General features: G+C 50.7%; 1 protein-coding gene across 1 annotated transcript in view; it reads left to right on the top strand.

Moving 5' to 3' along the window:
• The window catches only part of LOC103799532 (Krueppel-like factor 5), a 27,291-nt gene extending 1,536 nt beyond the window's left edge, over nt 1-25,755 (top strand). The window contains exons 2-4 of the mRNA XM_009071860.1: nt 16,560-17,463; nt 20,956-21,015; nt 25,577-25,755. Coding sequence (XP_009070108.1) covers nt 16,560-17,463; nt 20,956-21,015; nt 25,577-25,755 — 1,143 coding nt within the window. The remainder of the gene's footprint in view (nt 1-16,559; nt 17,464-20,955; nt 21,016-25,576) is intronic.
• Nucleotides 25,756-25,912: the final 157 nt, after the last annotated feature.

Genomic DNA, 25,912 nt, shown 5'->3' with positions numbered 1-25,912 from the left:
GGTGGGCTTCAATGTGGGGGTCAGATGGAGAGGGAGGGCCATGCAGCTCACTCCCCCATCCCATGTGGTGGTCCTGGTTTGGCACCTCTCCCCTAACCCCGGGGCTGCCAAGCCTTTGCTCCTCCTCTCTGGGTATGGGGGGTTATCTGGAGCTGGAGGGCTGGGTGCTGACTCTGAGAATTGTGGGTTATCTCTGGGGTCTGTCCCAGTTGGAAAATGTGTCAGCTCCCTCCAAACCTCCCCCAAAACTCTCTGAGGGAGGGTGAGGTTTGCTTTCTCCCCACCTTTGTAGCTCTGCTGCTGGGTGGGATGAGGCAGTGGGACTGGTGCTTGTCCCACACCTTGGCTGTGGCCATGGGGGCAGACAGACAGTGGTACCTCCTGGCTTTGGCCGGTCCTGTGCCACCTCTTGTCCTCCTTGTGGGGGACATGGGGATACAGAGCCCACCTATGGTTGGAAACGCCTTCAGCCCCTGACCCCATCCTTGCTGTCTTGCAAAGCGAAAGGGGATTTCTACCCTCAGTTTGGTCCCTGGGGCAATGTCACTCCACCATCACTTTGCTCCAGGGTGGTGACAGAAAAAGGTGGGCCTTGGGGGTGTCACCCCTTTGCTATAGACCATCTCCTGTCTCTTCATGGACCATGGGGTCCCTGGGATGGCAGCAGGGAAGCTACAGGGCTGGAGCTGAGCACCGGCTCACCCACAGGTGCAGTATTATGGGTGGCAACACCCTGACAACCTGGGGCTGGACCCCACATCTGGGGAGGAGTTTTCCATGCTTTGGCCCCTTTCTCTTAATGGGTCCCAGAGGCTGTGGCATTGTAGGAGACACTGAAGAAGCTGTCATAGCTGGAGGGTGGAAAAGCTGCATGGTTGGGAACCCTTTGTTCCAGGAGGGTGTTTATCAGAGCAGTTTGACAAGGCTTATGGCAAAGGCTGTGACCTGTCAGAGCTCAGGCTGTTGGCCACGGGGCATTTTCTGCTGCTCCAGCTCTCCAAGGGATTGCCACGCTCAGTCAAAGACAGGAGCAAACTACCTCTGTGGTTTCAAAGTCCCATTGTCATATGTCCCCCCTCAAATAGCTTTTCGAACAGGGGTGGAAGATGGGAGCTATTTTCTTTCAAAAATTCGGAGATCTGAGTTAGGTGGAAATATAGGTGGAAAAATAGGTGGAAATCCTTAATGGAGTTTCTGACCAGTTTTCCCCTTTTTCTTAGCCCTTCCAGTCACCAGGCCCCAAATGAAAAAGCAAACAGATGAAAGAGGAGAGAAAAGGGCTTGTGAGAGAAAAGTTGCTTTCCTTCCTGATTTGAGTCTAATTGGCCAGAAGCATTGTTTTCCCCTTTAAATCTCAAGAGGGAAGGTGGAAAATAATAATAAATAAAAGCAAAAGCAAGGCACCTCCAGGGGAGCATTTCAGGAGAGGAGGAGCTGGTCCCTTTGTGTGGCTGTCAGGTCCTCCCTAGGAGTGAAAGGACTGAGGGGCACCAGGGCTTTATCTGTGATTCCTCCTGGCTGTTCTTGGTCCTCTGGGTATGATGGGCCACAGCAGCTCTCGGGGCCTGGGGCTGGGGAAGCCTCCTGGAATCACCTGCTGCTTGTTAGACAGATGACCATGTCCCTCTGGGCTGTGCTTGGGTGATGATCTACCCCACTGCCAGGTCCTGTATGCACCCTGATTCCTCCTGGAGCCTCCTGTGGCTTTATGCAGTGGTCTCCCTTGGTCCCTGGGGGTACAGGCCTGATCCCTGCCCTCTTCTGAGAGCTGTCATGATGCAAAGCAAGATGGTGAGAACAGACCTGGGTTTCCACCATCCTGGAGTTGGTTCTAGGAGGAAGGTTGCCTGCATGGTCAGGAAGGAGATGGCACTTCCCCACTCCCTGTCCAACATATGCAGGACAGGAGCTGGTTTCTACAGGCTATCCCTGCAGTTGTGAGGAGATGACTCTGCCATCACCTGCCCTTGAGGATTTGGGGAAGGCAATGCCTGTCTCAGTGCATTGTACTGACTAGGAATTAGGAGGTGATGTCTGGTGTTGGAGGTTGAACTTGGGCTTGCAGAGTGTTGAGCAAGGGCAGGACCTGATGAAGAAGCTGCTGGAGAGAGAGATATGGACAAAACCCACAGCCTGTCCCCTGATTTAACTCCTTTCTACCTGTACCAGGAACCCCAAGAGCAGTTGTGTTAAGACCTGTGAGTACTCAGTGGGGAGAGAGGCTGCTGTGGGTGACAAGGAAGATCCTGATGAGTGTGGATGGAGATCTTCCTTGGGTGGGCTGTGCTGCTGCAAGCTGAGAAATGGCAATAAAGGGCTTCCCTCATGTCCCCTAACCCCAGTTCCCATCCCACAGGCAGTTTCTCGCTCCCTGCTTGGCTCCTTGACTCATTGCCCTCCTGCCCTGCCCCAGGGCTGGGTGAGGGGCTCATGAGGAAGGAAACATCTCCAGCATCTGGGAGGTGCTTGAACAGATCAGATAGAGTCAGGAAGGTGCTGTTTCCCTCGAGCTTTTCCTGGCACTTCAGGTCCTCAGTATTGGGAATGGCATTTCTGTACCCTTTCAACAGTGTGGAATAATGTTCTATGGTGTTTGACTTTATTCTGGCAGGGGCTTTGATTCTGGTATCACAGGAGAAGCTGGGACAAGCATTTTTTTAGGAGTGGTACAGCTGTCAGGAGCTGTTTCAATCCTGCTCTGTCTCTGGAGTAGCTTTGTCCCTGAGTGCCATGTCCTGCATCTCACAGATGTGAGTCCTTTTGCTACATCCTTGTTGTGAACATGGATATGCTGGGGTGCTGACTAGAAGGTGGCTCTCTCTTGGACCAGGGATGGGCTTTCCTGCTCCCCAGTCATCCAGCATCTTGCACAGCCCAGTTGGAACCAGGGTGATGGGTCTTGCTCATACAGACATGGTTTGTGTCAGGGCCAGGAAGGAGTCCTGCCTTCAATAAATAAAGATCCTTTATTAGTTGAGATGAAGTCCACAGTACAGCTGTCAAGGAGTGATTCATTTCCTTGCGCTGTCAGGAGCTGCATGCAGTGAATAAATTTGGCCTTCTGCAGGGGGAAGGGAGATGATGGCTTTGGAGTTTTGCTCTGGACCCGCAATGAGATGCTGACAGCTTGTGGCTGGGGGTAGAGTCATGGGATCACAGAATGGTTTGGGTTTGGGAGGGACCTTAAAGCTCATCCAGTCCCAACCCCCTGCCATGGGCATGGACACCTTCCACTAGATCATATTGCTCCAAGTCCTGTCCAACCTGGCCTGGAACACTTCCAGGGATGGGGCAGCCACAACTTCTCTGAGCAACCTGTGCCAGTGCCTCACTACCCTTTAGTAAAGGGGTAGCTGAGCCTGGGCACCTTTCTGCAGTTTAATGTCATTCCTTGAGTGCTCAGAGGAGGTTGAAAATACCACGTTCTCTTCCTGGGGTCCTGCTTGTGCCCAGTACACTCAGGAGAAGGTCCTGAATGTGGCTGCTGGATGTCCCCCATGCCTGGGGACACAACAGACGTGAGGTCCACAGGCAGTGCCCATTTCCTAAGCTGTGCCTGTGTTTGAGGACAAGCTGAGTTCGTGGTGTTGCAGACAGAGGTGTCTCCTGCCTCTCTTTGCCAGGTGGTAAAGGTGCGAGGGGATTGCACAGGCTTCACACTGCCACGTGTCAGTCAAGTTGCCACCCCCAGCGCCTGGTGCTCCTTTAGACCTCATTCATTCACTGAGCAGGGAGCTGAGCTGAGGCCCCTGTCAGGATCCTATATTTCCAGGCACTGAAGCGGAGCAAGCCGGTGTGACCTGCTGAGGACTCAGTGGCTGGTCCCTTCTTCCTCTTCCTGAGCTGTTCTATCCATGTAACTTATATGTGCTTCTCTGGTCAGAATGAAGTTGTTCTTCACTCCCTCTTGGGTGTCTGGGATGTTCTGCCCTTTGGGATCCTCCTGGCTTTGCAGACATTTTCAGAAATGTCCATCAAATCCATAGAAGTGTGCCAAATTAATTTCCAAAGGGTGCCTGCACAGGGTGGAGGGTGTGCTGAAATGTGGTGATAGCAATGGCAAGTTAAATGTGGGCACAGAGGAACAAGCTCACCTGAACGCTCCCAGCACAAGGTGATGGGTTGGGAGCTGGTGGGGCTGAGCCCTGCATGGCCTCTGGCTGGAGGCATCTCTGGAGGGAGGGATCCTGCCCACTGTTTTGCTTTGGGAATAGCTGAGGCCTGATGTTTTCAGGACTGGCCCTCAGATTTGCAAGTCTGATGGGCTTTGTGCCTGGCAGATGTCTGCAGGGCTATGGGGAATTAAGCTAGAACTCCAGAAACGATCAATTTGTCCCTTTAGTTTTGCAGGAAGACCCTCAGGGAGCATCCCCAGCCCACATGTGTGTTGGGGGGTGGTGGTCTTACTGTAGGTCAGATCCTGTTGTGGGAGCAGGTCTAAAGTAGGAAGCTATGGCTCAGCAGACTTTGGGTAAAACTGGTGTTACCAGTCAGCCAAAACCTGAGAAGTTTGGGGGATCTCAGCTACCACATTTGCTAGTTTATAGATTTTTATATCCCCCCCTCCATGTTCCCCAGGTATCTGCAGAGGGGCAGGATGAAACAGCTCGGCTGAACTTTGAGCTCTGGAGCAGAGTGGCTTTGTCTGGGTGGGACAAAGGCTGATTGTTCTGCTTGGGGGAAGTTTGGCTCAGGGAGGTGTGGAGTGAGGGAAGGGGACAGCACTGAGGAAGACAAGGATTACAGGTGTGCTGTCCTCGGCCTCCTCGCTGCAGCCTGTTCTCCACTTGCTGACTGGAGAGGTGGTGGATTAGCTGGAAAAACGTGTGGTGATGTTGGGAATTTTTTTGAACACTGAAAAGGCAACTGGAAAGCTGGAAAAGGATAAAATGAGCAGGGGACTCTGACTCCAGAATAACTGCAACGGACTTCCCTTTATCACTCTTTCTGAGAAGTGTGTGGGAAGCAATCAGCGTCATCTGAACTTACTCACCGAGCTTTAGGGTAATGCATTTCTGGCTGGTGCATCATCAACTGTGAGTTTTCCCCTCTCAAACCTGTTTGGTCACCTACCCTGCACTGTTTTGTTCTCCTTCCCTGGTCCAGTGAGTTCTTTTATCTAACCCATCCACTGCAAATAATCACACTTACACAGTCTTGTTAGCTGAGCCCCTTGATTAGAATATTTGCTTTTCTTGTGCTCCATTGGCGAATTCTCTGAGTCACAGGGTCCAGTTGGGGATTAGGGATTGGAGAACTCATGTTTACAATTCAGATGTTCTCAGAACTTGAGCTAGCATGAAAACTCTCCAAAAAAACCCATGGGCTGTTTACCACATCAAAGAGGTTCAGCCCCTTTCAAGCTCGGATTGAAACTCAAACAAAGAATCTTTCATTAAGTTCAGCATGCTGAGAGAATTCTTGGAAAATTATTATTTGGATTTTTTTTAAAATGTGATTGGGGGGGCTCCAAGTTTCCACTAAAAACAGGATTTGCAAGTATTAAAATCCATTTAATGAACCTTCTCTTTGTAATATTTCCAGTACAAGCAGGAGAAAGGAAAGGCAAGGAATTGGTCCCACTATAGCTGGTTTGAAAACACAGGTTTATCTGAAAACACTTATTACTTCGCAGGAGAAAAGAATGTTTTTCCATCTGTTATCACACTTAAGGCAATTTGTTTCATGAATCTGACCTCATCCTGGAGAGGGCAGAGGTGTGTGGTGGGTACTCACTAGCCCATCCAGTCCAGCATTTTAACACTGCCTGTACAACATCATCATTCTGCTGCTTCTCAAGGAGAGTTCAGGGAGCTGAATATCAGAGGCGACTGGATAGATTCCAGTGAAAATCCTTCTCACAATGGACAGGTTTGATGGTCTTCTCTAAAATGTGGAAATGGCTCAAGTTTGTTAATTTGAATGGGAAAATTGGGGCATCTCTCCTTCCAACTGATCATTCAAAACACTTCATAACATTTTGTTCTGGGTGACTTTCAATGTTTGGTGGTTCTGCATAGTGAGAGAACTCAAAACCATTAGTTTGGCTCTTTGACATCCCCTCTGAGACCAAACAAGTGTTGCAGCTCTCATTTCCCAGGGACTGGAAAACCCTGAAATGCTCCAGCTGAAGCTTCTCCAGTGCTCAGAGCCTTCTCATGGGAACTGTCAATTACCTGTTATTGGCTTGCCCTATAATCAATCTCCCTTAATTAACAGCAATTTGTGATTCATTTATACAAAGGGAAAATGTTTAAGGGTTTAAGATGAGGGGAATGGATCTGGAGGAAACTCTTGAGGCTCTCTGCTCTCAGGCCAACACAAGGACCCTCCTGACAGCACAGAGGTCCCTGCCCATGGCAGTCAGTTGGACTAGATGGTCTTTAAGGTCCCTTCCAACCCAAACCATTCCACTATCCCATGAAATACAGAGGATAGCGCACAGAGCAGAAGGAGCTGCAGTGGACAGACCTGCTCCAACATCCCCCCTCAGTCCCTGTTCTGGCAGTGTCTTCTTGGCTTTGTGCTGTGTAAGCTTGGCAGAAGAGTTGGCCTAAAGACCTACTCGTTCCAACATGATGTTTGTGTTTGCCTTAGGGTTTGTTTTGTTTTGTTTTGCTGACTGGTTTGGCAAGGAAGTGGAGGGATACAGGGACGGTGGGATTTGCTGTCTGCACGTGAAACCTGACCTTGCATGGGGTGCTGGGACTTCCTGGTGCATTTCACTGGGAAGAACAGGCTTTTGGGCCTGTTTGATGATGTGCTGAATGCCAGGAGGACTCCACAAGCCCCAGCAAGCAGCTGATGACTCACTGTCTTTGTCAGACCCTGCCCTGGGAATGTGCTGCCTTGGACTGGGGGAGGTGAACTGATGAGCATGAGCTTCACCATGGTTTGAGTGAGGCAGAGAGAATCCCAACATGACCCAGCTGGGGAAGCTCCCTGTGAGCTCTGACAGCCTTTTCTATGTCATGATCCATTCAGGATTTGCATCAGGGATGTGTAACCAGGGGTTACATATTGAGCTGGAAGACTCAATGACAAGCCCAATGTCCTATGACCAAGCAACAGCTAGAAACCGGTGGATGAATTTGTCCAGGACATTTGTCCAGGACATTCACCAGAATGGTGACATCCAAGAGCCTCCATCTTCTCAGAATCAGTAGAGAGGATGTGCTGGGTCAAAGACTGAACTCAGAAGGAGAAATGGAGCTGCAGGGGGACACCAGCTCCTGGTAGATGTGCAAATTTGGCATTGATTTATGCATGTGTAAACTGGGGAACACTTGAGTTCCTGCATGATTTGGTTGGGGCTGAAGTTTCCTGATCTTCCAGGAGTTGAAACAACATTAAACCATTTCATCTTTCCTGAAAAACCAACAAAGTGGCTGTAGCAGCTCATACCAAGAGTCCATCCCGCTCGGACTCCAGCAGTGAGGGCCCGCTTGGCTTGATGCAAAACCTCCAGTTGGCTTTGAGGGGCATGACCCCTTCCTTCATTGAGCAGGAGCAACTAATAAATGAAAGAGTCTGAATATCCTGAAAGCTGTGTGTGAAGGTACTACTGCCTTAAGTCCTCATGTCCTCCCTTCCCACACTTGATGAGAACTGCCTTCATGATGGGGCAGAGCAGGGAGCTATGGGTGAGGGGAGATGCCAACCCCATTTCCCACCTGTCTTTAGGCTCTATCCAGGGCTGAGGTGGCACTTGGTAGTTCTGCACAAAGCAGAACTAGTGTGGAGATACTCTGATGTCAACCTAGAAGTGACTGAGGGCTGGATGGCCACAGTGACCTGGAGATGCTATGGCTGCTGGCTCCAGGCTCAGTCTCCAAGGTTTAGTTATTTTTAGTTATTTATGACTTTAATTTTTGGAAAGGTCTCTGCTTGCTCTCTTCAAACCTACTGGAGCCTGGCTGTTCCAAACTGCTCCTCTTCCAGTCACTTGACCTTAAGAGTTGGATGAGGGTGTTTTTCCTGGTTCCCTTGGCCTTTGGGATTGCTGACTGCAGTGGCATGATTCCTTTGATAAATAACCGAGGGAGATTGCCTTTGAGTGAGTCTTTATCAGCTGTTGGAGGGAAAGAATAGCAAACAGAGTCAGCAAATCTGCTGGGAATGTTGCTGCCTACTGGCTCAGCCAGAGGCTGAATGTTGCTGCCCACATCTGCCTGGATGGTGAGTCTTGGCCTCAGGCAAATTCCTGGTTCCTGAAAGGTGATAATCACCTTGGGTAGTTCAAACACAAGGGCAGGAAAGAGCACTGGAATAACGCTCTGGACCTGCTGCTGTGTGGCTTAGATTCTGGGCAATCCATAAGCAGAAACCTGGAGAAAGTGTGTATCTTTATCCTCCTCCAGGAGCTGCTCTTGTAGGTGGAAAGGTGAAGGTACCTTCAAGATGGAAAGGTGTTGAGGTAAATCATCTCTGTCAGGCTCCTCCGTGGGCTCCAGGGAGAGGTTGCACCAGCCAGTGTGGATATCCACTCTTTGAGTTGCCAAAACTAGGGAATATTGCCCCACTGCATGTAACACAGACACCCCCAACACCTCTTGGGGTCAGCTGTGACCCGGAGCGGGTGAGCACCCCCAGCACTCTCTATGCAGGGGGCTGAGAGGGTGAATTCTGCTCCCTAGCCTCCTCTGTCCCAAAGGGATTTCAGTTGCCATCTCCTTGTTCTCCTGGTCACGGAGCACCTGGTCCAGGATTCTTGTTCCCCAGCATCTTTACAACAGGTGAGCCTGTAGCTTTGCACACCCCCCCCTGCCTCCAGCACCCTGAACCCCCAGGTTTAGGCAGGACAGGGGCCTCACACCCTTTGTTCTTGGCCTGGCAGGGAATTGCTGCAGGAAAAAGGGAAATGGCTGGACTGGATGATCTAATGGTTGTACTTGCCGGTCTTAGAGGTATTTTCCAAACCAAATGATTCTATGAATGCTTCAAGGGCAGCAACTGATCCTGGAGTTGCTCTGAACCCTTGTGAGACAGAACAAGCAGAGGAGCCCATCCAGGGCCTTCCTCAGCCCAGCACCTCCCACATGAGCTCAGTCTGGCAATGGTGCTTTGTTTTTCACAGCAGCCAAACATTGTACTTGAAAGGAAGAGTCCTGGGGGGGTTCTTTGCTAATCCCGTTTTGCAGAGAGTTCCAGAAGACTTGAGGAACAAACAGAAAATAACGTCGATCGAGGTCAGTATCAAACCCAAATGATCAGAGAAACAAATATTTACTCAGGTCAATATTTAACTAGGAGACAATAAACGCTGATATTGAACCAAATCTGTATATAAATACAGTCTATTTATAATGTGAGCCTCTAAAGGGGCACTGCCAGGTACTTGCCAGGGGGGTTGATTGATGATTATCCTTCCCATTGTTTGCTGATTCCCTTGGAGGTTGGAGTTTCATGCAGGTGCATGTATGAGAAAGAGGCTGTGCTACATAATCCCAGGGCCAGCACAACAGGCACAACCGTTGACCCACACCTGTGCTTGGCGGGGTCCCTCACCCCGAGGAGGGGCCTTCCTTGGCATTGGAGTGATGCCCTGCTGTTCTCCCATCCCTTGAACCCCATATCAGAATGATGGAGTCACAAAATTATTTGAATTGGAAGGACCTTAAAGCCCACCTTGTCCCACCCCCTGCAATGGGCAGGGACACTTTCCACTAGACCAGATTGCTCCAAGCCCCATCCAACCTATCCTTGAACACTCCCAGGGATGGGGCAACCACAGCTTCTCTGGGCACACTGTGCCAGTTCATCACCCTCCCAGGGAAGAACTCCTTCACAATATCCCATCTAACCCTGCCCTCTGGCAGTGTGAAATGATTCCCCCTTGTCCTGTCACTCTAGCCTTTGTTCAAAATCCCTCTCCAGCTCTCTTGCAGCCCCCTTAAGCATTAGAAGGTCTCCCTGGAACCTTCTTTTCTCCAGGCTGAACCCTCCGAGCTCTCCCAGCCTGTTTCCATAGCAGAGGTGCTCCAGCCTTCAAAGCATCTCCATGGCCTCCTCTGGACTCACCTCAGCCATTCCACATCCTTCTCATGCTGAGGGTCTCAGAGCTGGATCTGGGGTTGTGCTGCTGGCTGCTCTGCATGTACCAAGCTGACATGACATTTTTCTTTCACCCCTCTCCCCAAAGCTCTTTGCATCAGTGACCAGCACAGCATCATGGCTGGGGCTGGCTGTGAGCCTGGGATCCAGCTGGGAAGGGGTCTCCATCTGGGAAACGGGATGGGGGCTGTGGTTAGGCAGGGCTGAGCACAGGCCTTGAAGGGAGTGCTGATGAAACTCCCCTCTCACCCCAAACCCTTTCCCACCAGCCTCTCCCTCTGCCAACTTTACAAGCTTGTTGTCTGTTTAGCAAACATTGATTTCTCTCCTTATTCTCTGCTGCTGCTATGTGGTGACAACACCTGATATTTCTATGGCAGTTTGTTATTTATCAACTACAGATTAGAAAGCTTTTAATCATGGGACTGACACATCCCACCTCCTGCCTTGACAGCCTGTGGTGCTCTGTGCTCTGCTAACGACGCTCATGGTTAATCGGTGCCTTTGGCTCAAGCGCTGGTTTATCTGTGTCCTCCCAAGAAATGTTTGACTTGGACTCTGCTTGTATTGATCCATGTCCTGATAACACCTTACCCAGCCTTTGACAACACCTGAACAAGGGATAGAGGTCTCCAAGGCAGGAGGTTCCTGCAGGATTTATGAAAACTGGCAGGGAGTAGAGGGGGAAGACTTATGTCCACATGTATTAGCTACTGGAGAATCCACTCTGGGGCAAGCAGGGTGTCATGACTTTCTTCATGAAGCCACTGGTTTGCAGGGATGGGTTTTACTGATTTCACAGTGCTAGGGGCTTCACATCATCCAGCTCTCCCAGAGGCTGCTCCTGAGGTTATCCTGGTCACCGGGTTTGGATGTCAGTACTGAGTGTAACATGGTCCAGTGACAAACTATGGTGTCCAGTGGCCTTAGTGGAGTGGACAAAGTGCTTGTTTGTGCCTATTCCTTCTTGTTTTAATTTTGGTTTTCTTTACTGTGGCAAGTTGAAGAGACACTCGTCCAGAGGCAGAAACAGGTACTGTGGCTGTGAGGGGAAAATACCACTGGAGTTTGATGCTTTGACTGTGTGAAAGGGAGTTCTTGTTGGCTTTCCCTTTCTGCTCACACCAAAGATGGCTTAAAATGAAAGAAAGTAAGTTTAGATGGGAGAAGAAATTCCTTCCTGTGAGGGTGGTGAGGCATTGGCATAGGTTGCCCAGAGAAGCTGTGTCTGCCCTGTCTCTGGAGGTGTTTAGGGCCAGATTGGATGGGGCTTGAAGCGAACTGGTCTAGTGGAAGGTGTCTCTTCCCAAGGCATGGGGTGGAATGAGATTGTTTTAAACGTCCCTCCCATCCCAATTCTGGGATTCTGTGAGCGATTCCAGTTGAGACATCTCTAAACTACAGGGTTTGTTGGTGTCTGCTCTACCTGTGTTTCCCCTGAGCTACTGACCTGTGATAGCTGCTGGAGCTTGTTGATGCAGTTGGTGTTGTCTGGGACCTCCTGACTTCATCCCAGTCTCTGGTGGTTGCAGTGTTGGCATGGCTAGTGACTGTAAGGGAAACTGATCCAGAGATTCCACTAAAGACCTGGTGGGTCTTCATCTGGAAGGCCCTGGGAGCTTTCCCCGACAAGTCACAGTGGGCACCTCGTGCACTACTGAGGTGAATTGACCACTCTGGGTGTGTGCTGAATTCAGTCCTTCTCAAAAAAGCAAGGAAATGGTTAATTCCCTGCATCAACCTGGCAGATGGGGAGGAAGGGATGGGCTGGTCATTCCAGGTCATTGCTGTCTCCTGTGAGCCCACCATATTGTCCCCAGCTGCCCTCTCTGGAGCTGCCCCAGGCAGGGCTGCATCCTGCTGCCGGCACTTGCGTGAGCTGGCAGGAGAGGCTGCAGAGACCCAGTGTCCGTGGAGCTTCTTCCTGCTTTGCCCTCAATCCTTCCTCTGTGTTTGCACTACACACCATGGCAGGGTTGACTGCAGGCAGTTGACAGAGCAGAGGGTTTGTTGGTCTCCTGGTGTGGCTCACCCCAAAATAGGGAAGAAGCAGCTGGACCACCACTTGCAGACTCAGGATTACCCATGAAAGAGCTTAGCTGAAAGGTGCAGGTGCTTCTGAAGCAGTTTCTTCCAGCTGATGGGGTAATGGGGCACAACATTCAACCCCAAAACTCTGGAGATTTCATGTTTAAGCATCTCCTCATGCTTCTATGGACACATGATGCCCAGCAGATCTCCAGGGGTGGCAGTTCTCAGCATCCCCAGCTTGTCTGGTATCTGTGGGGCTCAGTGGTCTTTCAAGGTCTTTCAAGGAACATCCTTCATTTAGATGCAACTCCCAGAATATGAACACCTCAAAAATGGGAAAACTGAGTTGATTTTGCTGGTTTTCTGTTAGAGAGGGAAGCCTGCACCAGTTTCTAGCTGTTACTGGTCTTGGTGACCAGCCTGGCAATGTGTGCATGGCCTCAAACTGGGAGGGAAGAGAAGGCTTTACCAGAGTCTTGTATAGCCGGAGAAATGGTAGAGTTTGGGTGAAACCAAGTGGCTATGGAGAAGATGAACACACTGTAAGTGTGGCAGCAGTAGGAGAAGGATGTGGGATGAGAATGAGGCATAGGTGAATGCTGAACTCACAGAAAGCTGATGAATACTGGTTTGGGATTTGGAGATAACTCTTCCCTCTACTTCATGGTGGAGGGCTGTGGCCTGTTTGGAGCTAGAACAGCTGTAGAGGGGTGCTGCCCTCCATGGCCCGGGTTGTTTGGGGAGGCCTGCAGGGTGGACACCCTATTAACCCAGCCCTGTCTGCCCACAGCTACACCCAATGAGAATGGACCAGCGGATGCCACCACTCATTCTGGAGGTGAGTCTTCATTCCTCCCCTTGCACTCTTCTGCTCCTGTTGGTGAGAGGTACCACTAAAGTCTCCAAGAGATTGAGCTGGGACATCCTCCCCACACACCTCTGTGTAGGGCACCCAGATCCAGTGTGAGGGCATGGTGGTACCTCCGCTCCATCCTTTCAGCTCCCACTGCCACATGGCATGTCACTCCATGTCTTCTAGACCCTGGGCATCTGTCACTGTCTTCCTCCTGGCTTGTGTGTCTCTATTAACTGGATCCCACCAACTGTGACAGGAGCTCTGAGTCACAGTCAGAGGCACCTGAGTGGGATCACACACAGACATGTCTGCACTTGGTCATCCCAGTTGTGCTGACCCTGCACCTAGAAGGTCATCGAATCATGGAATAATTTAGATTGGAAAAGCCCTCTAGAGGCCATTGAGTCCAACCATTCCCCTAACACTGCCAAGGCCACCACTAACCATGTCCCCAAGTGCCACATCTACATGGCTGTTAAATCCCTCCAGGGACGGTGACTCCACCATGGCCCAGGGCAGCCTTTGCCAGGGCTGGACAGTCCTTTCAAGGGAGGACTTTTCCTAAATATCCAACCTAAACCTCCCCTAGTGTGGCTTTGAGGCCACTTCCTCTTGTCCTGTCACTTGTTCCCTGGGAGAGAGCCCAACCCCCACTTAGTTGCACCTCCTGTCAGGGAGTTGTAGAGTGAGAAGGTCCTACCTGAGTCTCCAACTCTCCTGAGTTCCCCCAGCTCCCTCAGCTGCTGTGGTTTTGGATGGGGCACTGGTTGGGAAGCACTTTGGGCTCTGAGGTGCCAGCACCTGGCTGAGCAGTGCTATGTGGTCAGTGGTTGCCAGGTGTTTCTGAGCCACAAACAAACAGTGCCAGTTTGTCCCTGTTGGGAAGATGCCTGTCCCTGGGGTTCCTGCAGAACTGCCCCATAGTGGGGAGCATTCCATAGGGTAGGACCATCATTGTTCAGGTCCTGCCCGTGCCACAGCAGTGGGACTGCAGCCACAGACAGGGCTGATGTCCTCCCATCTGGTGTCCCTCCCCAGGAGCCTGGGGCTGCTCAGGATTAGGCGGTGATTTATTGGGTTTTAATGGAAAGACAAGGAGAAGGCTGTGCTCTGCAGGTAGGTGATGGGAGGAAAGGAGGTTGGGTGACACCAGACAGGGGCAGGCAGAGGACAGGGTGTCTCTGGCTAAGAATGCAGCTTTGGATCTGAAGTTAGGGCCCTCCACAGAATCATTGAGTTTGGAAAGGACTTCTAAAATCCACACCTTTCCATAATTATTTTTCTGCCTGGTCACCTGCTGCATAAGGACCCACTGGAGTAGTGTGGGGGGGAGGCTTTCCCTTGGGAACTGAAGGTGAGAAAGTGAAATGCCAGAGATAAGGGAAGTGTAGAACTAAAAGGCATCCAGCAGCTTCCCCTGCCCCCACTCCTGGCAAGTGGGGCCGTTCATGGCTCAGGTATGTGTGGCATCCAGAGCTGCTGGTACTGCCTAGAGCGAGCTGATTCCCAAGGGAACCTGGCCTGTGCCAGTGTCAGGAGCACCCAGGGCTTGGCTCCAAAACTTTGGCATGTTCTCCCTAGGGCAGAAACCCACGCTGGATACTGCGTGGAGGAGCAAGGAGGAAATCAGGGATTTTGGAACACTGGGAGGTCTCGAAGTGCCTTCCTTGCCTCCTGCTGATGCCTTAGGGTAAAAAGGGAGGGCACGTGCTGATCTCTGGTGACCAGTGACAGGACCCAAGGGAATGGCAGGAGCTGTGTCAGGGGAGGTTTAGGTTGGATATTAGGAAAAGGTTCTTCTCCCAGAGGGTGGTTGGGCACTGGGACAGCTCCCCAGGGCAGTGGTCATGACCCCAAGCCTGGTGGAGCTCAAGGAGCATTGGGACAATGCTCTCAGGCACATGGTGGGATTGTTGGGGTGTCCTGTGCAAGGACAGGAGTTGGACTAATGATCCACGGGAGTCTGTTCCAACTCAGGATATTCTATGACTCTGTGAGCTTTAGAGTACCCCTGAGTGAGTGCTTCCTCTGGAGCATGTAGGGGGCTGTTGCTTGAGCTTCCTTTAACAAGGGCAGGGACTTTTCAGGGCCTGGATGTTTTATAAAAACAGATATGTCACGATTGGACTCGATGATCTTAGAGGTCTTTTCCAATTGTAATGATCCTATGATCCCCCAGGATTTCCAGCACAGTGTGTACACACACCAGCACAGCGTAAAGAACCCAGTCCCAGTGTGGTGTGCTCGGTTCCAGGGCAGTGTAGCCCGTCCCAGCCCAGCCTCCCTGAGCTCCTCCCCATGTGGAAGAGGCTGTATTTGTGCACGTCCTTGTGTTGGCTGGCAGCCAGCTCACCCATGCATTGCCAGTACAGCTCTAGAGGTGCAAAGGCTCTTTGAATGAGCTGGAAGCACAGGTGATATGTTTCGCTGGAAAGGGTGAGGAAATCTCTTGGGTCCTGTCCAGCTTTGTTAAGAGCAATGAGGTTGCAGCAGGGATGACTTTGGCCCATGGCACTCTGGTGACATAGTTCAAGGCTGTAAAAGCCTGGGCTCAAGCGTGCAGGGTGTGGGGTGAGATCAACTCACTCTCCTGGAGTGCACTGTAGGCTCTGCCAGGGAAACCTGGTGGTTTTGCCAGCTCCTCTACATATGAATGAGTCTCCGAGGGCTTTGCAAGGAGCTTGACACATGGATAACCACATAATTAAAGGCTGGAGCTTTACAGAAGAGCGTTAGCACTGGTATCTGTAACCACAAAGAGCAAAACTTGAGTCATCAAATGCCAGGGGATGAATTTCCTAGCGGATTGCTTCATCAGGTTGCTGAAGTATTGGGCCTGGATCCAGTGGGATGCCACAGCAGACAGGAACCAGGAGGGGAAGGAACCTGCTTGTCTGAGCCAGAGGTCCTGTTAGCTTGGAGTACCCAGACTTGTAGAAACATCTCTGCAGAACGATAACTAACCCAAAGGTTAGGTGAGGGCTGAGTCACTGCCAAGGTGAGGCAGTGAGAGTGTGCCTGGCTGTTTCCATATTAGCCTCAGAGTACACTGAATTAGTGGCAACATCACTAAGATTTCTAGGCCCAAATTATTCTCAATTAAAGGTATTGTTCTAGAATTTCTCATTTAATTAAAGATACCATCCAGGAAAAAGTGCATCTCAGGCTGCTGAGTTTAAAGGAGACCAGAGCCAGCATGTCTCAGGTGGGCTGCATATCTGACATGCCCAAAGTGTGAGGCTGACTGGAGCAGAGCTTCTGCTTTCATCCCATTCCTAGTGTTAAGTTCTCTTGTTTGTGTGACCAAGGCTTTGTACCCAAATCTTGTCTCCTCTTTCTCAGGCTGTATTTCTCTCCTAACTACATCTTCTGCTTGGCTACCCTGTGTTATCTGTGGAGATAGGGAGGAGGGAAGTGGGGCAGAGGACAGTGATTCACTCATGAGGAGGCTGGCTGAGTCAGAGACCGAAGCTAAACCACCTCAGTCTTTGGCTCCTGGGCCATTCCTGCCACTCTCTCTATTTCCTGCTAGTTCAAGTCCCTGGTGAACATTGGACTTTCACCACTGGGTGCCAAGGTCTCTCCTCACAAGTTCTCCTGTCCATGTTTTTTGCCACAGGCACGCTCTGAAATGGATAAGTACCTCTCAAATGAGGTGCCCCCCATGCCAATGATGCCAGACAAGAAGTACCGCCGGGAGAGTGCCTCTGTGGTGGATGAGTTCTTCTCCACGGAGAAGCCCAATTCCACGCCCTACAGTGTCAACATCAACGTGATCCTGCCGGACACGACACATCTGCGCACGGGACTGTACCGGCCCCCCAAACCTATGGCACCATTCCCACAGATCAAAACTGAGCCTGGCACCAGCTTCGCCCAGCCCTGCTCATCGGCCTCCGGCTCCACGCAGACCCTCCCTGACTTCACCAGTGTCTTCAGCATGCCCCAGTCAGTGGCAGTGAACAACATCTTCATCAAGCAGGAGATGCCCTCTGAGATCCCCTTATCTGCCAACCCACAGCAATCCCAGCTTTACCAGCTGCCTCTGGGCAATGGCAGTGCTGACATTCCCACTCTGACATCCTCCTCCAGCAGCACCACAGCCATCAACTGTCTCAGTGGTGTCACCATGTCCACAGGCAGCACCATGTCTGGTGTGGTCCACAGACCTGTCCAGTCAGGAGGGCCACTTAAGCAGTACCCACATGTCTCCCAGGGACAGGGAAGTTTCAACATGTCTGGGCAGTTCTACCCTGCTCCAGGGGTGAACCTGCCCCCTTCACCTCCCAACTCGCAGCCTGGCAGCCCAGAAAATCAACCTGAGCTCATCAACACCATCTCTCCCCCACCATCCTATGAAGCCACTTTTGGACTGAAGTTGGTCCAGTCATCCCAGGTCCCCCCAGTCCCCAATGGTGTTGGGACCCTCTCCCAGGGGCACATTGTCATGCAGCCTCCCAAATACAACAGACGCAACAACCCTGAGCTGGAGAAAAGGAGAATCCATCACTGTGACTACCCAGGTATGCACATGGCTTGGCTTTGAGGAGTCTCTTGGCACACTGAGGCTGGGTAGGGGCTGCCTTGGGCCTCTGTAGGGGTTTAATCTGAAATCTTTTTATCTGCATGATGATGGGAGCTGTGGAGCTGGGTGGAGAGCCCCAGGGAGGTAGGAGGGAATAAAAGAGGTTGATCCCATCTGCTCTGGCTGATGCCTGTTTGCTTCCCTTCCCTTTCCCCTTGGCACTCTGGCCAAAGCAAGCCTGTCTCCCAGAGGCAGAGAGCTCCTGCAAAGCACAGGGATGCTCCTGGAAGTCTGCTCTTTAGCTGCCTGTTTTGCTCTGGTCTTGCCTTACCCCAAGCAGCCACACATTCTACAGGTGAAACCATGCTGCCTTTCTCACTGATCCTTCCTTTCCTGCTCTCCCATGGGAAGAAAACCAGCAAGTAATTTCCACAGGCAGCCTTGCTGGGCTGTCTCTGTAGTCCCAGTTCTCTTCTTCCAAAGAGGCAATGAAGCTGAGTGTCTCTGTGTCATGTACTTCTGTGGATTCATGTACTACACCAGGGTGCTGTGGAAGGGCATTGCAGTGTAATCACAGAATGGTTTGGGTAGGAAGGCACTTTTGAAGGCCATTTAGTTTTTTGCAGGACTGCCTTCCACTAGCCCAGGTTGCTCCAAGCCTCATCCATCCCGGCCTGGAACACTTCCAGGGATGGGGCAACCACAGCTTGCCTGGGCAGCCCATGCCAGGGTCTCACCAATCTCCTTGCATAAAAACTTTTCCAGGCCAGAGTTGAAGCTGTTCCCTGTGTCACCACAGTGCATAAACATGTCCATCTAAAGACCCGTGAGGAGACCTTGCAGGGTTTCCTGCAATGTGCACAAAGAGCTTGTGGAGTCTGCAGCTTCAAACTCACATTTGCACATTCCTTCATTCATTCTCCATCTCTGGAAGTGTTCAAGGCCAGGTTGGACAGGGCTTGTAGCAACCTGGGCTAGTGGAAGGTATTATTGCCCATGGCAGGGGGTGGAATGAGATGAGCTTTAAGGTCCCTCACAACCTAAACCACTCTGGGATTCTCTGATACATGAGAGATGCAGATGGGGTTGTTTAGCCTGGAGAAGAGGAGGCTCAGGGGTGACCTTATCGCCCTCTACAACTACCTGAAAGGAGGTTGTAGTCAGGTGGGGGTTGGTCTCTTGTCCCAGACAACTAGCAGTAGGACAAGTGGGCACAGACTCAAGCTCTGTCAGGGGAGGTTTAGGTTAGATATTAGGAAGAGATTTTTTTACAGAGAGAGTGATCAGGCATTGGAATGGGCTACCTGAGGAAGTGGTAGATTCACCATCCCTGGAGGTTTTCAAGATGAGACTGGATGTGGCACTTAGTGCCATGGTCTAGTAACGATGGTAGGGTTGGACTCGATGATCTTTGAGGTCTCTTCCAGCCCTGTTGATTCTATGATTCTATAAATCAGAAGTGAGAGATCCCAATGACAGCAGCGTGAAGGCTTGGAAATCACCATTCCTAGTGCAGGGACCCACACCTCCTGCTTCCTGGGTCAATCCCCAGCCAACAGCAGTTGAGGATTAGCAAATAGTTTTCCCATAGGGTGAGTGAACTGAGGAAAGTAATTTCCTAACTGTCTCCTGTGAGATTTATGTGTTCTTTCTGTGGCACAGGAGTGGCTGGAATAGATCAGCCCAGAGTCTTGCCTAGCCCAGATTCTGTCTTCAGCCATGACCTCAGGAAATACATACATGTTTAGAGAGATCTTTCCCACCCTCTGGCAACTTGCAGATTAGGGACTTTCTGGGCCAGAAGCTGAACCTGTGTTCTTGTGGTTGACAGCTAGTTCTGAATTTGTAACCTTCTGCTGGTCATGGTGGGAGACAGATGAAGGGTGTAAATGGACCACTGCTCTGAGATAGGCTCATCATTCTTATCTGACTGGTCAGAGGAAGAGTCTCATCCTGCAGGATTCATTACTAAGAGAAAGCTGCTTTTAGCTGGATTTTGGCTTGTGGTGCAAAAAAAACCCCTACCAAGCTGTGCTGAATAAACAGTGGGTGGCTCGGTGGTGTGTACGTGCAGAGACGGAGGAGGACTATGTTTAATCCTTCACTCTGAGGTTCAGCTGGAGGTGAGACCAGTCAGGATGGCTGTCAGGGGCAGCAGTTCTCACTGACATGGTCAGCGAGAATTGATGGAAGATACAGAGAATTCACACTAGGAACTGGATGATCAGGGGGACCTGTTTGCGAAGCCCTGATCCAGCACCTTGTAGTGCTTAAAGGGGCTTCAGGAGAGCTGGAGTGGGACTTGGGACAAGGGACTGGAGATTCAGGACAAAGGGGAATGGCTTCCCACTGTCAGAGGGTTAGATGGGATATTGGGAATAAATTCTTCCCTGTGAGGGTGGTGAGGCACTGGCACAGGTTGCCCAGAGCAGCTGTGGCTGTCCCATCCCTGGAATTGTTGCAGTCCAGGCTGGACAGGGCTTGGAGCAACCTGGTCGAGTGGAAGGTGTCCCTGCCCACGGCAGGGCAGTGGAACTGGATGAGCTTTAAGGTCCCTGCCAACCCAACCCATTCCAGGATTCTATGATCTCTCTCCTGTGGGTGAGGGACCTCCAAGGCTTCAGACCACCAGAAGCAAAACTGAACTGGGACACTAGCCCCTCCCACCAGGGAAGGGAAAGGCAGTTGCTGCTCCTGCACCACTTGAGCAGGACTGGCCTGAAGGCTGATCTCGTGCAAGAGGCTCCTTTAGGCTGGGTGGAAACTCTGGAATGAAAAATGTGCCCATATTGCTCATGCAGGTCATAAAAATTCAAATTCCTATTTTAATATGCTTGTCAAAACACAAAGCAGCAGGGCCATAAAGGCAGCAGGAGAGAGTTTCCTAGGCTTTATCTAACTGAAATGAGGAACTAACAACAACTTATTTTGAGCCACCTGTCGTTGAAACTTTTGCCCAAGTCCCAGTGTTTCTGTTAGAGTCTTTCTTTGATTAAACCTGTTGTTGCTGATCTTAAAAAACTTCCCACTGGCTTTATTCAGCAACCTGGAAGCCAAGCTGTGGCTCCACACTGTACCTGGTGTTTCCTGCTTCCTGCTGGGGCTGGGACTATTATAAAATACATATTCTCTTCAGCTTTGCAAAGTGATATCAGTTATGTGTGGAATCCAGGACAGCATAAAGCCAGCAGCTAATGGGGGGTGAATTGAGTGTTTTCACCCTGTCTGGTGGAGGAAGGGGGGATTGAATATCTATGCCTGCCTCTTCCCACACTAATTCCCAACACAATGCCCATAGGTGTTAGGATTGTGTGGCAAAAGATGTTGTAAAAGTCTGTCTGTCTGTCTGTCTTGGAGAACAAATTCTGAACCCAAGTGGGTATGACCAGGCTTATTTGCATTGTCCCTCACCTCAGATATCAGAGTTCTGGGTTTGTTTGAGCAAGGGCTCCTTCCTCACAGGGAAATTGTTTCTCTTCTGTTTTTGCAGGTTGCTCAAAAGTTTATACCAAGAGCTCCCACCTGAAGGCACATCAGAGGACTCACACAGGTAAGAGCAGCACAGCACCAGTGCTTCTTACACTCTGCCTGGTGGTAATGCCAGTGAGAATGTCTCTGAGCCGATTGTGAGGGTAGTGAGCACAGGCAGCTCTATTGATGGTCATGTTAAAAAAAGCTCAGTGTTTGTGCTGGTTTATAGGACTATACACTCCTATGTGTGCTTGCTTGCCTTCTGCTGGGGTGGTTTGCAATTTAGGAGAACTCTTGGAGGCTTTAAAGTCAATGGACTGCAATAGGTACCCCTAACCCCCTTGCCCTAAAGGAGGGCAGGGTTAGATAAGATATTAGGAAGAAATTCTTACCTGTGAGGGTGGTGAGGCACTGGCACAGGTTACCCAGAAAAGCTGTGGCTGCCCCATCCCTGGAAGTGTTCCAGGCCAAATTGGATGGGGCTTGGAGCAACCTGGGCTAGTGGAAGACATTCCAGCTCATGGCAGGGGGTTGGAACGAGATGAACTTTAAGGTCCCTCCAAACCCAATCTATTCTTTGACTCTATGATTTTCAGTCACTCTGAGCTTTTCCTTCGAGATCTTCCAAATCCCACCCAGGTCTGATCCTGTTTATCCTACAGAAAGATTGCATAAAGGCCTGCATTGCATACATAGGACCTCTGAGGAGAAAAGGGCTGTTTCTTTTGTGTCAAGCACCCCTGTGGCTCCCAAGGAGAAGCCTGAATTCCTCACATCTCCTTGTGTACCAACCACGCTGACCACTCATGCTCAGTGCTTGTCCTTTTGGATGCTGCCAGTGGTGCATCACTCCCAATCCACATAGAGAAAGGCTCCAAATCCATGTAGAGAAGGGCTGTGCCCTCATTCCTGAGGGCAAAGGTGCCTTGCGGGTGTAAACAGCACAGAACAGATCCCACCACAAACAGCTTCCCTGAGCTAAACCTAGCTCGGTGGCACTTGTGCATTCGAGCACAGGTCCCCTCATTAAGGCATTTATTATACCTGAAACTTTATCAGATCCCCAGGTAGTCCAGGAACCATCAGTGCCCTCATAAATCTCTTTTATAGAAGGGCTGATCTTTACGGAAAGCAATTAAGCTGGCCCAGAGTTCACTTTTCTGTTTTTATGAACAACGAACAAACCCCATCCTGATGCTGGGAAATGGTTCTTGCTCTTGGCTCCATTCTGGTCTCCCCTTATCAGCCCCTCGAACATGCCAGTAAAGAATTTGTCTTTGTATGTGAGGCACAATATTTTTTTGGCAGGGTCTGGGTAGGAGCAGGAGTAGCCTGGAGAACAGCATGGAAGGGGTGGAAGAAAGGAACAGGAAGGACATTGTCCAGGCTCTTAGTGCTTGGTGATAATAAGCATTTGTCCCAGTCTGCATTCAGGTCTATGGTGGGGCTTTTGCTTTAAAATTCAAGATCTCTTTTCCCTTTCTGTTCAGAGCATGAGTCCTAGCTCCATGCCCAGGCCACGACCCATCTGAGTTAGGCATCTCCTTACCACTCATAGCATAAAGATTTATCCAGTAAAACTTGGGTTGTTTTGAAATGTGACCTGAGTAGTTAAGAAAACTGGTGGTGCTGTGGGGCAAATAAAAGAAGGGAATCCCAACCAAAGCCATACACAGACAGGCTCAAGGGCTCTACATCCATTTTTTTAGCCTCATGTTTTGTTTTTGAGACCTCAGCCTTGCTGAACACACCATCAGAGCTGCAATAGCAGGATAGTCCAAACTCCAGTTTGATGCTGCCTCAACTCCATCACCTCAAGGGTTAATCATGTCCTTTCTCTTCATTCCCTGCCTGATGGCAGCCAGGCTGAGAAGTACCTGATCTCTGAGATCTTTCCTTGTGGTTTGCCCGTTGCTATGGGCTGGACTGTGTTCCTCTCCTGGAGACACCATTCATTTCCTGGGTGCCATTGTGAGATTAAATATATAACTCAGTGGCTGCTCCCCCGCCTCCTGGCGCTGGGAATGTCAGTTTGGCTCCTTTGTTTGAGCCTGCCCTGCCGTGCTGTCCTGGGAGATGGAGCCAGCTCCTGGGACAATGGAAAGCGTTTGGTTTCTAGCCTGGAGATCAACCAGGTATTGTTTAAAACTAAAGGGCCAGGGTGGAGTTGACCCAGGCAGGTGACCTGGTGGGGACAATGTCTGGGCTGCATGGTGCCTTGGTCTTAGCACTCTAACACAGCCCTGAGATCCTCTGTGTGCTGTAAACACCCAATTTATAACTGCTTGTAAATCCACTGCAAGTTCTGTATTTACTTGAGCCATAAAAAACACACCTCCCTCTTCCCTGTGGTGCAGAGCCCAAGGGCTTTTTGAGGAGCAGGATATGGTCCTGGTGCCCTGTCTCCTCTAGGTTCATGTGTCTGTGCTTTCATATTTTATCCACTGTAGATCTTGCTGTGGCCAAATGTTTCCACTTTCCTGGTGAAACGTGGGTTCCCCATCCATGGAAGTACTCAAGGCCAGGTTGGATGGGGCTTGGAGCAGCCTAGTTTAGTGGAAGGTGTACCTGCCCGCGGCAGGGGGTGGAATGAGATGAGCTTTAAGGTCCTTCCAACCCAAACCATTGCATGATTCCATGGTTCTGTGAAGCACAGGGGCTGTGGGGAAGAACAGCCTCTGGCTGGGAAGCATGTCAGCACGGGACACACATGCCTGTGCATGCATGCTGCGTGTGTACGTGCGCTCATGCCGCGCTGGTGTGTTCAGCAATTGGCCAAGGAAACAGTAAATATTTGAGGTCGGGAAAGTCAGCACATTCCCTGAACTCTGCCTGCTTGTTCAGGCTGTTAAGAGCAAGGACTAATATTTGAGAGAACCACACCCTGCGTGGAGAGGGCTGCAGCCAGGGTTCAGCTCTGCAGGCTGGGCACGCAGGCTTTTGGAAGCGGACGTGGGTTTTCCAGCCCAGTTCCCAGCTGGCTGAGGAGTTGCATGATTTAATTGATTTCAGTTGGGGAATAGGTGTGTATGGGAGGGAGGGGGGAGAGGGCAGAGGCATGACATCACCTGAATGCTCTGAAGAAAACACCATGTGTTGTGAACAGGGAACTGCTGGTGAGTGAACTTTGGGGCAGAGAGTGTTAGATCATAGAATGATGGAATTATTTAGGTTGGAAGGGGTCTCCAAATGTCATTCAGTCCAACGCCTTGCCATGGGGAGGGACACCTTCCAGGAGCCCAAGTTGCTCCAAGCCCTGCCCAACCTGGCCTTGAATACTTTCAGGGATGGGACAACCACCTTCACTGGATGGTGGTTTCAAATTTAGATGTCATAAACTCTGCCTTTCTCCTGGTGCCCCCCACACCTGAGTGAGCAGCAACATGTTCCTTAGGAATTTTTTGATTTGAATTTAAAAAACCCAGACCTCTTAGAAGTTGGGGTTTTTTTAGCCAGAAATGCTCCAACATCCAACAGGAACTTGAACAGCACTAGAAAACAAGCCTAGAAAGCAAAGTAGGAGGAGGGTGAAGAGGGACAAGATATAGTTACTGCAGCTGAACAATTGGTGTTCCCTCAGTGGCTCTGGGCAGTGCCAAGTGTCATCATGGCCACCAGCCCTGGGTGTCCTCCTGTGTCTCCCAAGGAGATTGAGCATCTCCAAGAGATGTATATAAGTATCTGAAGGGGGGTGCCAAGAAGATGGATCGGGCTCTTCTCAGTGGTGCAAACCAATAAAACAAGAGGTAATGAGCAGAAACTTATGCACAGGAAGTTCCACCTGAATACAAGGAAGAACTTTACTGTGCAGTGATTGAGCATTGATTGCTCGAAGAGAGTTAGGATTCTTCCTCACCGGAGGTATTCCAGAGCCATTTGGATGCAATCCTGTGCCATGTGCTCTTGGATGGTTCATGGTTTAACCCAACCAGCAGCCAAGCTCCACTCCCCCCCATCAATGGGATGGGGGAGAGAATCAGACAGGTAAAAGCGAGAAAACTCATGGGCTGAGATAAAACCAGTTTAATAGGGAAAGCAAAAGCCACACACAAGAAGAGCAAAACAAGGAATTAATTCACTGCTTCCCTTGGGCAGGAGGTGTTCAGCACCTCCAGGAGAGCAGGGCCCCATCATGTGTAATGGTGACTTGGGAAGACAAATGCCATCACTCCAAACATCTCCCCAACGCCTCCTTCTTCCCCAACTTTATATACTGAGCATGATGTCATGTGGTATGGAATATCCTTTTGGTCAGTTTGGGTCACCTGTCCCAGCAGTGTCCCGTGCACCCCCAACTTCCTTGCCAGCATGGCAGTACAAGAAGCAGAAAAGGCCTTGGCTATGAGTAAGCACTGCTTAGCAATAACAAAAACATCTCTGCATTATCAACCCTGTGCCCTGCACAAATCCAAACCATAGCTCCATACTAGCCCCTGGAAAGAAAGTTAACTACCCCAGCCCAAATCAGCACAGATAGCCCTGCTTGAGCAAGGAGGTGGGACCAGATGACCCACAGCGGTCCCTTCCAACCTAACTGATTCTGTGAGAGGACAAAGTGTGTGACTGGGAGACCTGGTAGATGCTTGTCCATGTAGGCTCTTGGATGTGCTGTGCCCATGACCTGTGGCTGTTCCCCACAGGTGAGAAGCCCTACAAATGCACCTGGGAAGGCTGTGACTGGCGTTTCGCCCGCTCCGACGAGCTCACCCGGCACTATCGGAAGCACACGGGTGCCAAACCCTTCAAGTGCCTCACCTGCGGCCGCTGCTTCTCCCGCTCTGACCATCTGGCTCTCCACATGAAGCGGCACCAGAACTAGGCGCTTCCTCCCTTCACAACTTCTCTAAGAGCAGCTGAAACTCTTTCCTTCTCCAAGGAGCTGTACATAGGAACAAACTCACGCTGTGATCAACCAGCAGGGCAGGAGTGGTGGGCAAGGCCCCCACAAGCCTTGGCCCCAACTCTCTGCCTTTTTA

The sequence above is a fragment of the Acanthisitta chloris genome, unplaced genomic scaffold, assembly GCF_000695815.1.
Source record: "Acanthisitta chloris isolate BGI_N310 unplaced genomic scaffold, ASM69581v1 scaffold22653, whole genome shotgun sequence".
Lineage (NCBI taxonomy): Eukaryota > Metazoa > Chordata > Aves > Passeriformes > Acanthisittidae > Acanthisitta > Acanthisitta chloris.
Note: the sequence above shows the minus strand (reverse complement) of the source record. Positions and strands in the feature narration are given on the sequence as shown.